This window comes from Notamacropus eugenii, chromosome 2, assembly GCF_028372415.1.
Source record: "Notamacropus eugenii isolate mMacEug1 chromosome 2, mMacEug1.pri_v2, whole genome shotgun sequence".
Classification (NCBI taxonomy): Eukaryota; Metazoa; Chordata; class Mammalia; order Diprotodontia; family Macropodidae; genus Notamacropus; species Notamacropus eugenii.
This window is the reverse complement of record NC_092873.1, coordinates 325669090-325682793: the sequence shown is the minus strand read 5'-3', so window position 1 is coordinate 325682793 and position 13704 is coordinate 325669090. Positions and strand designations below refer to the sequence as shown.

General features: G+C 43.3%; 2 protein-coding genes across 18 annotated transcripts in view; both read right to left on the bottom strand.

The window, feature by feature from the left end:
- Positions 1-11067, bottom strand: part of LOC140527963 (mitochondrial dicarboxylate carrier-like) — a 28432-nt gene extending 17365 nt beyond the window's left edge. For 2 of the 9 annotated variants that reach the window (XM_072645327.1, XM_072645330.1), the window contains exons 1-2: positions 10929-11067; positions 1196-1578 (exon numbers count right to left, since the gene is read on the bottom strand). In XM_072645327.1, the coding sequence (XP_072501428.1) occupies positions 1196-1282 (87 nt within the window). In that variant the 5' untranslated portion in view covers positions 1283-1578; positions 10929-11067. Of the gene's footprint in view, positions 1-636; positions 847-1195; positions 1579-10788 lie in introns of those variants that run through there. The other 7 variants (XM_072645333.1, XM_072645328.1, XM_072645334.1 and 4 more) reach the window with 7 other exon arrangements.
- Positions 11068-11667: 600 nt separating this feature from the next.
- The window catches only part of HGS (hepatocyte growth factor-regulated tyrosine kinase substrate), a 24075-nt gene continuing 22038 nt past the window's right edge, over positions 11668-13704 (bottom strand). For all 9 annotated transcript variants that reach the window (XM_072645321.1, XM_072645322.1, XM_072645323.1 and 6 more), the window contains 3 exons: positions 13584-13703; positions 12926-13012; positions 11668-12560 (listed from right to left, as the gene is read on the bottom strand). In XM_072645321.1, the coding sequence (XP_072501422.1) occupies positions 12444-12560; positions 12926-13012; positions 13584-13703 (324 nt within the window). In that variant the 3' untranslated portion in view covers positions 11668-12443. The remainder of the gene's footprint in view (positions 12561-12925; positions 13013-13583; position 13704) is intronic.

The following is a 13704-nucleotide window of genomic DNA, read 5'->3' as shown; positions in this document are numbered from 1 at the left end:
CACACACACACACACACACCCCAAAATCATAGATCCTTGAAGCACAAGGCATAAACTAAGTTACAGAGGGGTTGTGACGTGTCTGTGAAGGAAGTACCAATGACAATGTACAGGCCAAAACCAAGATATTTGTCCCGTACCCTAAAAGAATTTAGGTCCTATTTGTCTGAGAAAGGAATGACCAGGTAGGTCCTATGGAACTCTGTCCCCCCCTCCACACACACACTCTCCTTGAACTTTCCCACAGGGTCAAGTCTCTGCTGTTCACCTGAGGCATCTACACATTCTAGTAAACTCTCAACTGGCCTTCCATTGTGGCCTATACCCACTCTCCCAATCCTCTGTTCCCAGCGTTCCACTGTCTGTTACCTCCAAATCACCCCAAGCTACTTCTCATTTTTGATCCTATCTAGATCCCATGGTCCAGGTCCCTGGAATTCCCAGCACTTCTCTGTTACCTCCCAGTCACCCCAGACTACTTGGCCCCTCCTAGATCCCTCTAACAGTCTTTCTGTATATACAATCCATTTTGGCCTCCATTAAGATGCTCAGATTCAATCTGGCCCACTTGCATTAGCAATACAAATTAGATGCCTTAAGAGTCTGGCCAATATGGCATATGGCCAACATGCCCACCTTTGGCTGGTGATTTAACAAACTTTGTCTTTGTCTTGGGTTGAAAACGTAGGTCGAATCCATTCGGGCAGGACCCACATATCTCTTTTTCAGGGTCGCAGCACTCCTAAACCTCAACACCAGCATGAACAAATTGCAGCTCTTTTAAATGTATCTTGTCCACTACAAGACTATAAATCTTTTACTGCAAGGATCATGTCTTATTTATCCTTTGTTTTGCTCCCAGGGACGTAGTACATTGCTTATTTTTTCCTTCTTTCTGGACCTGTGAATTTATTGTCATTAGGAACTCTTTCTCCACCAGTGTGGATCAATAGCTCATCTGAAACTTTAAAAGTCTTAGCGTTGCCTGGGGGGCACTGAAAGGCTGAAAGACTTGCTTGAGATCATATATCTAGTAGGTGTCAGAGGCAGGACTTTGAACCAATGTCTTCCTGACTTCAAGGAATTTTATGTACTATACACTACTCCCCCAGTGATTGCTTTAGAAACGAATGCTTGAACTCTAAGAGAAGACATCATTTTCCCTTGTCTTTGGAATGGAGATGACAGTACCCACCTTGATTAGATCCAGTGGATGGGTCACACAAGTGGCTCCAGCAGAAGCCAGTCCTCCAAAATACCAGCGGAAAGTAGTCTTGCCCATATTGTGATCTGGGTGCTATCACGTGCAAGGGGCTCAGTGGGAGTCGTGATTATCAATATGCTATTTTACAGACCAAGAAATTCTATCAAATGTTGCAGCTGCCACACTTCTGGGAGATGGAGATTGTTCACATTGTAGTTAGAAGAGGGTATGCCAAAGTATTCAAAGAATCTATGTTGACAGACAGATCTGGACAGGCTGTGCGTTGGGCCACTGTCCACAGGGCATTTGCCAGGTGTTTGTTGTTCCATTAGCACCTACTCATTTGACTTACAGAAGACTCTTGGAACTAATACCTGAAGGGTTCAAAAGACAGGTGGAACCAATCAGTCAAAGTAATGGGGTATGGGCCCATGCCAAGACCTTTGCCCCTTACCTGGAAGGAATTTGGGTCCCATTTGTTTATGGGCCCTGGAAACCCTCCCTTGAACTTTTCCCTGAACTTTCCTTGAATTTTCCCAGTTGGTCAAGTCTCTGGTGTTCACCTGAAGTATCCACCCATCCCAATCAACTGGCCTTTCACTGAGGCCTACACCAAATCTCCCAATTCTCTGTTACCCCTAACCTAGTTCAGCCCTTTATTGTCTGTTACCTCCAGATCACCCCCAGTTACTTCCCACCCTTGATCTTATCTAGACCTCATTCTCCCTGGCCATGTGGTCCAGGTTCCTGGCGTTCCAGGCCCTGCTCTGTTTAGGTCCCAGTCACTCAAGACTACTTGTACACTCCAAGAGCCTTCACACAGTCTTTCTGTACATAAGATCCATCTTGCCTCCATTAAGGTGCTCAGATTCCTTAAGAGTCTAGCCAACGGTTCAGATTCAGTCTGGCCAACATTGCGAATTTTGAGAATCATGCCCACCCTCTATCAGTGTTCTAATAAACCTTGTCTTTGGCTGAAAGAAGGTTTGGGTTGAATTCATTCAAGGCAGGACCTGCATGTTGCTATTTAGTGGTCCCAGCACCCCTAAATTTCAATAACAGTAGAAGTGAGTGCCAAGGGAAGGGAAGAGAGGGATGGCAGAAATAGGTACAGAAAGTTCAATGATGAGTATAAGACAGTCAATTCAGTTCAATTCTACAAACACCTACTATGTGCCTGGCATTACAATAAGCATTTGACTCTAAAAGGACAAAAATGAAACAGGCCCTGCCCTCAAGGGACTTTTTCCCCTCAAAGAGATCACTGGAGTAAAACACAGCACACTGCTAAGTAAACACAAAGTAATTTGAAGAGAGGGAGCATTCCAGTAATTGGATTATTGTGTCCAGTAGTTGTGAAGACCTTACACAGAAGGTGGCATCTCAGCTTCAATGATAACAGTTCACATTTTATAGTGATTTAAGGTTTGCACAATGCTTTACCAACAGTATTTCATTTTATCTTCACAACAGTCCTGGAAGGTAGGTATTATTATCCTCCTTATTTTATAGATGAGGAAACTGAGGCAGACAAAAGTTAAATGACTTTCTCAAGGTCACAGAGTTAGTGTTTGAGTACAGATTTGAATTTGTAGACATCTCCCCAAACCATTTTGAACCCCAATAAGGGCCAAAGCCTGAACTAATCAATCTGACTGCTTTGCTCTAAAAATGCCCTTTCCTGTGTCAGCAACTTCAAAAATCTGTTTGTGATAGGAAGCCTGCAACTAGAATGGTGGGATTTGTCTTATTTTAGTATCCCAGAGGCATATATATGCTACATGGGGAAACTTAGATATTCTGGGATTGTAATTTCCAACTGACGTTACTTTGTCAATTCGTATTTACAACTTATTCAGTTTAGAAACTTCCCTTCTCATGGTATAGTTAAACATATATGGAGACCATAAAATCTGAGGGACAGAGACATCTCGGGATTGTCCTAAAACATAAAAACTTTGTTATTCTTTTATCATTCAGTCAGAACTTATGTTTTGGCTCCATGAAAGCATGTATCTGTTAGCTTCAAGGGAATAAGCAATATGAATTTACATATCACCTAGCCTGTTTGCCTCCTTTAACCAAACTTTCAGGTCAACAAATTCAGTTCTACTTAATTCCAGGTCTAGCACTTAATCCTTTATACCATCTAGCTGGGGCTTCTACTAGGCAAAGAGGAGGAAGGAATGTGTTTCAGACAAAGGATTACTTATGGAAAAGCCTAGAGGCTGGATGGAAATGGACATTCCATCTCCATGGAAACCATTAGGAACAGCTAGCAGACCAGTCTGACCGGACTGGGGAGCAGCAGCACGCCTGGGAAGGTTGCATGTACTTAAACCCCTGGAATGCTTTTAGAAGCAGAGAATGATCTCCAAACCAGAACACTGCCCAACCATACTAGACTTCAAGCTCCTTGAGAGTAGGGACTGTCTTTTTCCTTTCCTTTTATCTCCAGAGCTTAGCTTAGTAGACATTTAATAAATGCTTATTAACTGGCTGACATTATGGAGGCAAATCAGACCATTTTGTGAAAGAAGAGGGGATGTTTCCCATATTAGGATTCCTTGGACTCAGAAAAAGAGGTTCTCCAGAGTTGTGCCATTTGAACTATTAGGCAATGTCTTATGTAGGGAGATATCAGTTTTCCTAATCTCCAAGAAAGAGAGGGAAAAAATTCAAAGGTTCTTTGAAATGGAAAACTTTAGAATGTGTAGCAAACAGTAGGTGGCACTTAACAAATGCTTGTTGAATGAATACAACACTTATTAACCACTTACTGTATGCTAAGCACCAAGGATACAAAAAGAAAACAAGACAGTCCCCATTCCCAAGGAGCTCACAGTCTAATGCTGAAGGGCTGACATTTCTTTTTTGTTTCCTATTTAATTATTAATTTGTTCTACATCAAAGTTTACAAAGCAATGTATGCATATACAGACAGATGTATATGTACACATATATACATATATTACATATACATGTAATATATATTATCCCTACATATAATAAGGGGTATTATTTTGTATTTTATGAATACATACACACAATATATTGTCCCGATACATGGAGTACTATTTAGTATTTTACGTGTGTATATACACATATACATAAATACATATATGCACATACACAAGTATGCACACATACATAATATGTACATGCATGCATACATATACACATACACATTGTTAATGAATGAACTTGTCTTTTTGAGTTGCCATATTTTCCAGAAACATTGGACCCAGAACACAGGAGGCCTTGAAATGTGTCAAGGACAAAGACCTTCCTGAGCTGACATAATGTACTATTTGCCTCCCTAGCTGGACTCCCTGTGTATCCTTGGGTGTCAAGACAGGTGCCAATCGGTCTGCACTAGGTCTAGAAATTGCTTGTGCGGCTGGGATCCTTACGGATAAGCAGACCATGTCTAGCAGTTCCCAAGGGAAAAGAATGCTGCTTTTGCCATCCCCTTGCTCCTCACCTTTGGGACTAGTTTTGTCCTTTTCCTACCTTTATTGCACCTTTCCCCCTCCCATTATTTATTGTACTCTCCCCACCCTTTTTGTATCTCTTCCCTTGGTCCTGCTGTTATAAAAATGAAAATTTCTCTAAAGATTGTGAACTCTGAGTTCCACACACATGTTCATTTTTCATACAAGGAACCTAGTTTCCACGTAAATTTCATGAAGCTCTGATTGTCTGTTGACAGCATACACACACACATACATATAAAAATCCCTGTTTAAGCACCATAACAACTGGGCGAGATAGGTACTAAAGGCATTCTTATCTCTATTTTACAGATGAGTAAACAAGTCTCAAAGAGGCTAAGTGACTTCCTTATGGTCACACGGAGAGGTAGTCAGTGTCAGAGGCAGGATTTTAAACCTGGGTCTTCTAGGTCTTCCTTATCAGGGACACCTAGGTGGTAGACAGAACCCTGAGTTTAAATCCAGCCTCAGACACTTACTAGCTGTGGACAAGAGTCCAGAGTCACCTCAATTTATTTACCTCAATTCCCCATCTGTAAAATGGAGACACATTGGAGAAGAAAATGGCAAGTCACTCCAGTATTTTGCCAAGTAAACCCCATGGACTTTTCCATGGGATCAAGTAGAGTTAAATACAACTAAACAACAACTTCCTTAGAGTTCACCTCTAGCTCTGTGTGATTGTGGAGAATTTACTTCACCTGGCTAGGGTCCTGGTTTCTCCATCGGTAAATTGAGAGGGTTGGATTAGATCATTTCTAAGGCCCCTTCCAAGTAGAAATCTATGATCCTATGATCCCAAGGCAAGCCTCCATCTGCTCCATGTGGCACACTGCCAACAAGAGCAAAAATAAAAAATCTGAAGAGTTGTCACCTGGGAGAAGGATTCCTCTAGATCAGGGAAACCTGTACATATAGGTCCTTTTCCTCTTTCTTTGAACTCTTCAGAGTTTACACTTAGTAGTGGTATTGCTGGGTGAAAGTGTAAGCACAGTTTAATGACTTTTGGGAGAGTTCCATATTGCTTCCCAAAATGGCTATATGAATGCAGAGCTCCACCAAGAGGGCTTTAATGTATTTTATTTTCCCTTAGTCCCTCCAGCATTTATCATTTTCCTTTTTTATAGATTTTGGCAGTCTTATGGGTATGAAGTGAAAACTCAGACTTACTTTACTTGGCATCTCTCTAATTGTTAGTAATCTGAAGCATTTTTTTTTTCTTATGATTATTGATAGCTTGGATTTCCTTCTTTGAAAAGTGCTTGGATTTCTTCCTTTGAAAACCACTTGTTTATGTCTTTTGACTACTTCTCAACTGGGCAACAGTTCTTACGCTTATAGATTCTATCAGTTCCTCATATATTTTGGAAATTAAAAAAACTTCTTGCAGAGATTTTTCCCCCTGTTTCCTGTTTCCTTGTCTGTATAAAAACTTTTTATTATTACATTCAAAATTATCCAATCTTCTGTGATCCTCTCTATCCCTTGTGTGGTATAAACCCTTCCCCTATCCATAGATCTAAAAGGTAATTTCTTTCTTGTTCTTCCAATTTGTTTACGATGTCACTCTTTCTGTCTAAGTCATTCACCCATTAGTTTTTGCTGAATACTGAGTTCTTATCCCAGTAGTTTGTGTTGTGAGCCTTAGGTTTGTTGGAGTTTTTTGTTTCTGTATGTGATATACCTAACCTGTTTTAACTTCTAGAATAGGGCATCTTAACACTTTTTGTGTCATGTATTTGGCAGTCTGGTGGAACCTGTGAACCCTTCTCAGGATAGTGTATTTAGTAAAGTAAAAGGCTAATTATATTGAAATAGTTATAATTATTTTTTTTAATTCAAGGACCCCAGGTTGAGAATCTCTCTTCTAAAGGTTGTTAATTTAGTTTGGATCAGTGGATGTGCATTATAGAAAGGCAGATTTTGGCATTATATTGTGCTGTTCTGGTGAGGGTTCAAAATGGATCATCTAATGTATACCATGAAGCTTTCCTTCACATCATCTTCCCCTGTGTTTTTCTTCCCCCAGAGAAATGGATTTTTTCCACCTTAAATTCCTCAAAGTCCTTTGCCTGTCTTTCTCTTTGGCATTTAGTATACTCTTCCACAGGTAGTTAGGTCATAGAGTATAGGACCTGGAGTCAGGAAGACCTGAGTTCAAATCCAGTCCCAGAAGCTTACTAGGTGTGTGACCCTGGCTAATTCCACTTAACTGTTTGCCTCAGTTTCTGCCACTGTAAAATAAGCAGAAAAAGAAAATGGCCACTCACTCCAGTATTTTTGTCAAGAATACCCCAAATGAGATCACAAAGAGTCAGACATTACTGAAAACTACTGAACAACAACATATACTCTTCCATGGATCGAGGCTACTCATGTATAGATATTTCCCCTCACTCCCATCATTAGCTCCTCAGGAGCTATCTATCTGTGAATCCTTGTAGACTAGCAATAGTGCTGTCCTTTTACATAGTGTATGCTAATAGATGTTTAGTAAATTGGATTGAATTAATAAATAGAGCTGTTTCACAATGGAATGCATGGTGGTAAGTTTCCTATCACTAGAGGTGTTCAAGCAGAGAATAGTAGATAGAAACTGGGTAGGGGTGCCATAGGGCAGATTCATACAGCAAGCAAGAGGTTGGAATCTCCAAACCTAAAGTTCTTCCATTCTCTCAGTCACTCTCTAGGCCTCCCCAAACCAAAAATGGTAATTCCCCTCTAGAAATACAGACTCACAGTACTTGCGTTTGATTTACACATGCAAGCTGGAACATTTGCTACAAGCTGCTGTTCTGTGTGGAGGGAAGGACCTCACAGGGGAGGTGGCAGTTTTGAAGCAGGGTGAGCTTGAATAGAGAGCATTCAAAAGCTTCCTCCTTACCAACACTAGGTGAACCACTGAGGAGGTAGCAATGTTTTCTTTTGGAATTTTAAATTTCAATTTAAATAATTCTACCCAAACACTTTCAGGATATTAGCGATGCTGGCAGAAAGGAGCCTTACTTAACCACTTTGCTTCTAGAGGTGGCATTTGGGAATTTACTTGAATGATGCCTAATGACTCTTGGGGAATGATCCTAGAGGAAGCTAGGGAAAATGAAAAATGCTGGAATAACTAAGGGAAAAATATGTACACTAATGCACTGTTGGTAGAGCTGTGCATCAATCATTCTGGAAAGCAATTTGAAGCTATGCTCCCAAAGCTACAAAACTGTACATACCTTTTGACCCAGCAATACCCTACAATAACCCAGAGAGATCATAGTATTCATAGCAGCCCATTTTGTGGTAGCAAAGAATTGGAGAACGGCTGAACAAGTTATTGTATATGAAAGTCATGGAATGCTGTTGTGCTATAAGAAATGAAGGGGAGGGTTTTGGAAAAACCTTGGAAGAATTTGTCTGAGCTGATACAAAATGAAGTGAGCAGAACCAGAAGCGCAATTTATACAGAATGGCAACATCATAAAAATAATCAAGTCTTTCGGAGACTTAGTAATTCTGATCAACGCAATGACCAACCACAATTCTAAAGGACTCACAGTGAAACATACTATCCACCTCCAAATAGAGAACTGATGGATTCAGAAGCACATTTTCTTCTACTGACTGCCTTATTTCTTGAATATAACTATACATATTTGTAATAGGTTTTATTTTTATTGCCCTTTCCATAGGTTGGGGAGGGAAAAGGAGAAGGGAAAGACTTTGGAACCGAAAATAAAATAACATTAAAAAAAAAAAAAGTTAGGTAGCAGGTATCCCTCCTAGGACAGTCAGGCTAAAGTAAAAACTGAAATACCAAGGAGGCTACTGTGCTAGAAACTGTACAACTGATGAAATTCGACACTGGCCTCCTTGCTCTGACTCCATGTTTTCACTGACCGTTCCCCATACGTGGAACTCTCTTCCTCCCCATCTCTGCCTCCTACCTTCCGTAAGGAGTCTTTCCCAGTCTTCCTTAATTTTAGTGCCTATTCATCCTGGATATGTTTTGTTGGTACGTGGCTATTTGCACGTTGTCTCCCCCATGAGACTATGAGCTCCTTGAGAGCAAGGACTAGTTTTTGCCTTTTTTTGTATCCCTGGAGCTTAGTACATTGCCTAGCATACAGTAGGTGCTTAATAAATGTAAGCTGACTCATTGCTAATATAGAACAATAATATAATTATAATTTAAAAATCTGATATAATGTATCACTTTAAAGTCAGCAAAGAGTTTTACATAAATTATCTCATTGGAATCTCACAATAACCCTGTAAGATACACTAGAAGTATTATTCTCCCTGTTTTACAAATGAGGAATCAAAGGTTCAAACAAGTTAAATGGCTTATCTTGGGTCCCAAGGTAGGATCTGAACTCAGGTCTTCCTGAGTTCCTCTAAACCTAGTGATCTTTTTAAAACAATAAGAAAAATAAATCCGGGAATTTATTATGGATAAGCACTAATTCAGATGTCATACTTTCTGGATACCTGCCATAAATAAGTCCAGAATATTTACAGCCTTAAAAAAATCACATATTAGAATGACAGCTTGGGCAGCTAGATGATACAGTGGCTAGAATGCCAGGTCTGGAGTCAGGAAGATTCAAATCTGACCTCACATACTTACTAGCTGTGTGACCCTGGAGAAGCCATTTAACTTTGTTCACCTCAGTTTCTTCGTCTGTAAAATGAGCTGGAGAAGTAAATGGTAAACCAGTCCATCTTTGCCACAAATGGGGCCACAAAGGGTGGGAACACAACAACAAAACAATAGCTTACATTTCTAGAGCCGTTTGTGCTTACAATAGGCTTTCCATACATCATCCCATTTGAGTGTTCACAGAAACCCTGTGAGGTAAACCGTACAAGGATTATTATTCCCATTATATGGAAGAGGAAATTGAGGATCAGAGAGTAAATGATTTGCAGTTAAAGAATAATTGGAATTGTCACTCAAATTAAATCCAGGTCTTCTGAGTTCAATGCTCATTCTACTAAACTATGTTCTGTCTATATTTAGGGATGCTCTCTCTGGTTGGGTTTCAAGGTAATTGCAAGGTTTATCGAACAGGCTGGCAGAGCCTTGGGATACAAAGGATACTTTTCTCTAACAATTCATTTTAGATGAATTTGAACAAACAATAACAGCTATCATTGGTTGGGGCTGGTGCCTACCACCCCGGTGCACCTTGCATCTTTGCCCTTCGGTAACTCCTGAGTTTCCCATAATGGAAGGCTCATCCCCACAGTGCAGTGTGACTCGGAAGGACACAGGGTACCAGCTAGGAATTCCCAAGTTCCACCCCAAGTTTTAACACTGTGTCCCTAAGGAGCAGTTTACCTTCAGATGGACAGGACTAGCAAGTTAACACAAGATGAGTGATGCACACAGTGGGAAGGTTGGAGGCAACGAGAGAGAGAGAGAGAGAGAGAGAGAGAGAGAGAGAGAAAGAGGGGGGGGGGAGAGAGATTTTCCCCACAGCGTGAGATTTCTATGGTCTTGGGCCATTGTCATCAGTTAGAGCACCGTTAAGAGTCCAAAAGGAGTTTCTGATTAGGGAAAGTCCAACCCGGAGATCCTATGACCTGGGTCATCTCACTGGAAGCCACAAGTCTTTAACTGAATTAGTCAGATGGAGGTGAGGTGGCGGGGAGCACAGGGCCGAGGGGAAGGAAACGTTCCCTAGACATTGCGGCTGGCCTTGGGCAAATTATACCTAGCGCTTCCTTCCTCTAACAATTCACCCTACCCTCACCTTTAGCCGGATGAAGTGAAGTTAAAAGGCATAATAGGCTGCTGGAAATGTGAAAATAAGGCACAAAAAGGTTTTTCGGGGTGGGGATTTCCATCCTCCCAGTCTCCCTCGGGGTGCGAAGGGGGTTGACTGAGTTTGAGCGCAGGGGATTCTGAGTCGGCGGTGAAGTGATGGAGAGCGGGGCTCCCCCAGACCCCCAGAATCAAGACGGTTGTACAGCTGGGACGGATCCTTTACTAGTCAACCGAGGGCTATTTCCCCCGCCAGGCCAAGTTTCAGGGTACGGCTTTTAAATGAAACGACTTCAGACCCAGAAGGAGTCCGAGGCCCTCCGTTGGCTTACCTATAAAACCGGGGAGATCACCTTGGGGCACGAGTTGGGTGGCAAGGGTGACAATTATGAAAAGGGAAGGCGCCGCGTCAGACTGAGGGGGCCGTGCTGGATGCCAGCGCCCACAGTCCTTCCTCCTACCCCGGACTCACCGAGTGCCCTGGGACCCAAGGGACGACACGGCTGCTGCTGCACCCTCCCCAGGTAAGAGGGCGGGGGATGGAGGAGCGGCCTGGAGCCGCCAGCCAACCGCCGGCCCGAACCCACCGCTGGCCCACGCGCCAGGAGCGTGGAGGAGGGGCCCAAGGCTGCGGCCGGTACCGGGTGGGCCGGCCACCTCATCGGACCCCGCGGAAGACCGAGGGGCGGCGGTGTCTCGGCACACAGTAGGCGCTAAATGGGGGGCCTTAGGAAGTGACATGGAAACCTTCCCACCAAGTTCTCGGCGCAGCGGACCCAAGGGGTGGGCGATCACCACGTCGGACCTCCCTTAAGAGGAAAAACGATTTTTGGTCTGGGATGCTTGGGGTGGGGGGCCGCCCTTCCTTTGTATCCCCAGCCTCGAGCGTCTCTTCCGTGTTTACCAACCCTTGTTGGCTATTAAGTAAAGGGGATCCTCGATCAGGCGGAGGCGCTCCAGGGCACCCTCATCACCAGCCCTCTCCTGCTCGGATTCCGAAAAGGGCAGTAGAAGGCCTGGAAGAATTATGGAATAGGGCCTCAGGCTAGGGCAGCTGCGGCTGGCCAGGGTCAGCAAGTTCGTGCTGGACTGGGCGTGAGGGCCTCTCCTGCGCACAAAGGCTGGGGCTGCGACCTGCCCTCTAGCAAGAAGTCCAACAAGAACTGGAAAAACGACCCCTCTTTCCAGGCATCAGAAAAATGTCGCACTCATTCACACTTTTAAAATGCATTTTATTATTGTTTCCAGTCAGTTTACTAAAGACACTAAATATGAGAGATGAGTGCTTAGAAGCAGTGGTGTACAGACCCCCCAACCTTTGGCCAGGTCCTATGGAGAGGCGCACATGACTCCTAGGAGCTAGCCTCCGAGAAGGGAACCAGCTTTGGTCTACATTATATAGTTCCATACGCATTCCCTTATGGTCTCCACAGCAGCTAGGGATACACTCAGCAATCTCACAAAATAAGAGAGAATTCAAGCTGCACTTGAAGGTGGAGAAGAAACCACATTTTAACTCAATCCCCGGAAGAGTTCCAACACAGCTTTCTTTTCTCATGGGGATTATCAGGGCCAGAATTCACCTGGAAGATGCTCCGATTGCTCCTAACCTCCCCTCCCCCCACTCTTTCACAGGGACCAGACCTGGGAAGAGGACTCAGTTTCCAAAAAAATGGCACCAATGAGATGAATGATGGTGACGAGGGCCTGGGAAATTAAGAAACTGCAGGAAGACAGAAAGGGAGGTGGCTTTGGTGAAAGGGAAATGTTCAGAAACCATGTTGCTGAAACCATGACTGAACATGACAATTCCACCTACATTCTTGAGATTCCCCCTCTCCCATCCTGTACAGAGAAAGAACTACACAGCAACAGGCAGAGAATGAGGTGACGGAGTAATGGCTAGTTAAGTACAGAAGTAATTTCTGATGAACCATAGTGTCATACTGGTATGGTGATCCCCCAACCCCACCGCCCTCCCCAAAGATCAGTCAAAGGAGATGAGCTGTGCCTCTCCACTTCCTGGGGCCGGCTGGCCCTGTGATGGGGGCTGCTGAGGCACCGGTGGTGGCGGCTGCTGCAATGGGCCTCCTGGAGGTGCCAACTAGAGGGAAGAAAAGCAGATGTTGGTTATTACACTGTTTACTGACAAAGCACAATTTAGTCAGTCCTCTGGGCCTCTAACAGAAAGCCCAACTATAAGAATTGGATAGGATACAGACTCATAAACTTCAGGACGTCCAGGACATTCTTTTGTCGACGAGAAGCCTTTATTAAGTTCTTACCTGCGCCCAGCTCAAACCCTACTGCTGATAGATTTCATGCCTTTGTTATCACTTGATAGCCTGAATAATCTTCTTTGTTTGCACCCAAAAATCCAATGAGGAACTGAGGTCATTCTTAGAACAGTTTTTCAAGGTCCAGAAGCCTGTGAAATAACAATGGTGGAGACCTGTGGAAAAGACTTACCTGCTGGTACATAGGCTGCTGTCCCGAGAGGTAGGGTTGCTGGGGGGGCATCGATGGATCCTGGCCAGGAAGGGTAGTCATAAGATTCTGGGGATGAACAAAGGAAATACTGACCTTAAGAAACTAGCTGAATGATGTAGAAGCATCTTACCCCAATGTTACCAAGGCCTAAAGGACCAGAAGGGCTTCAAGTATGTGCTCAGGAAAAATGGATTGTAGCTCTGTTACCTGAGTACTAGCCTAGCTATGTTTGAAGACCCTCTGCAAGATGAATTTTTTGACCACCACACTGTTCAAAGACTGTCTACAAAGTGTACTGCACTACCTCAATAGAGGGAGAGCTGATGCATTAATAAAATAAAATACCTGAAGTTTTGAAATATGTGATGAGGCAGAATCAAAAGTAGGAAGGGGAAAATGTTAGATGGTAGGAAAAGAGGGATCATGTAGAAAAAGGTGTTCTACCTGTCCTTAGCTCACTTGAACACAGTTTTTATAAAAACTGATAGTCTATGAAACAGAGGCACAAACATCCCTCAGTCACTGAAGCTACCCCATTCCTAGTCCCTATTTCAATCCTCAGCTCTCTGGATACCATGAAGGTACCCCTTCCTAAACTATAAGCCACAACCTCGAGACTTAGTGAACCTCTTCTTACCTGCATGCTGTATGGCTGATATCCCATAGAGACGGACTGGTTCCCCATATAGCCCATTGTACTGGACTGTGGAGGCTGAGAAATAGGGGGGAGGCTCTGTGGGGCTTGAGAGGCGACATTC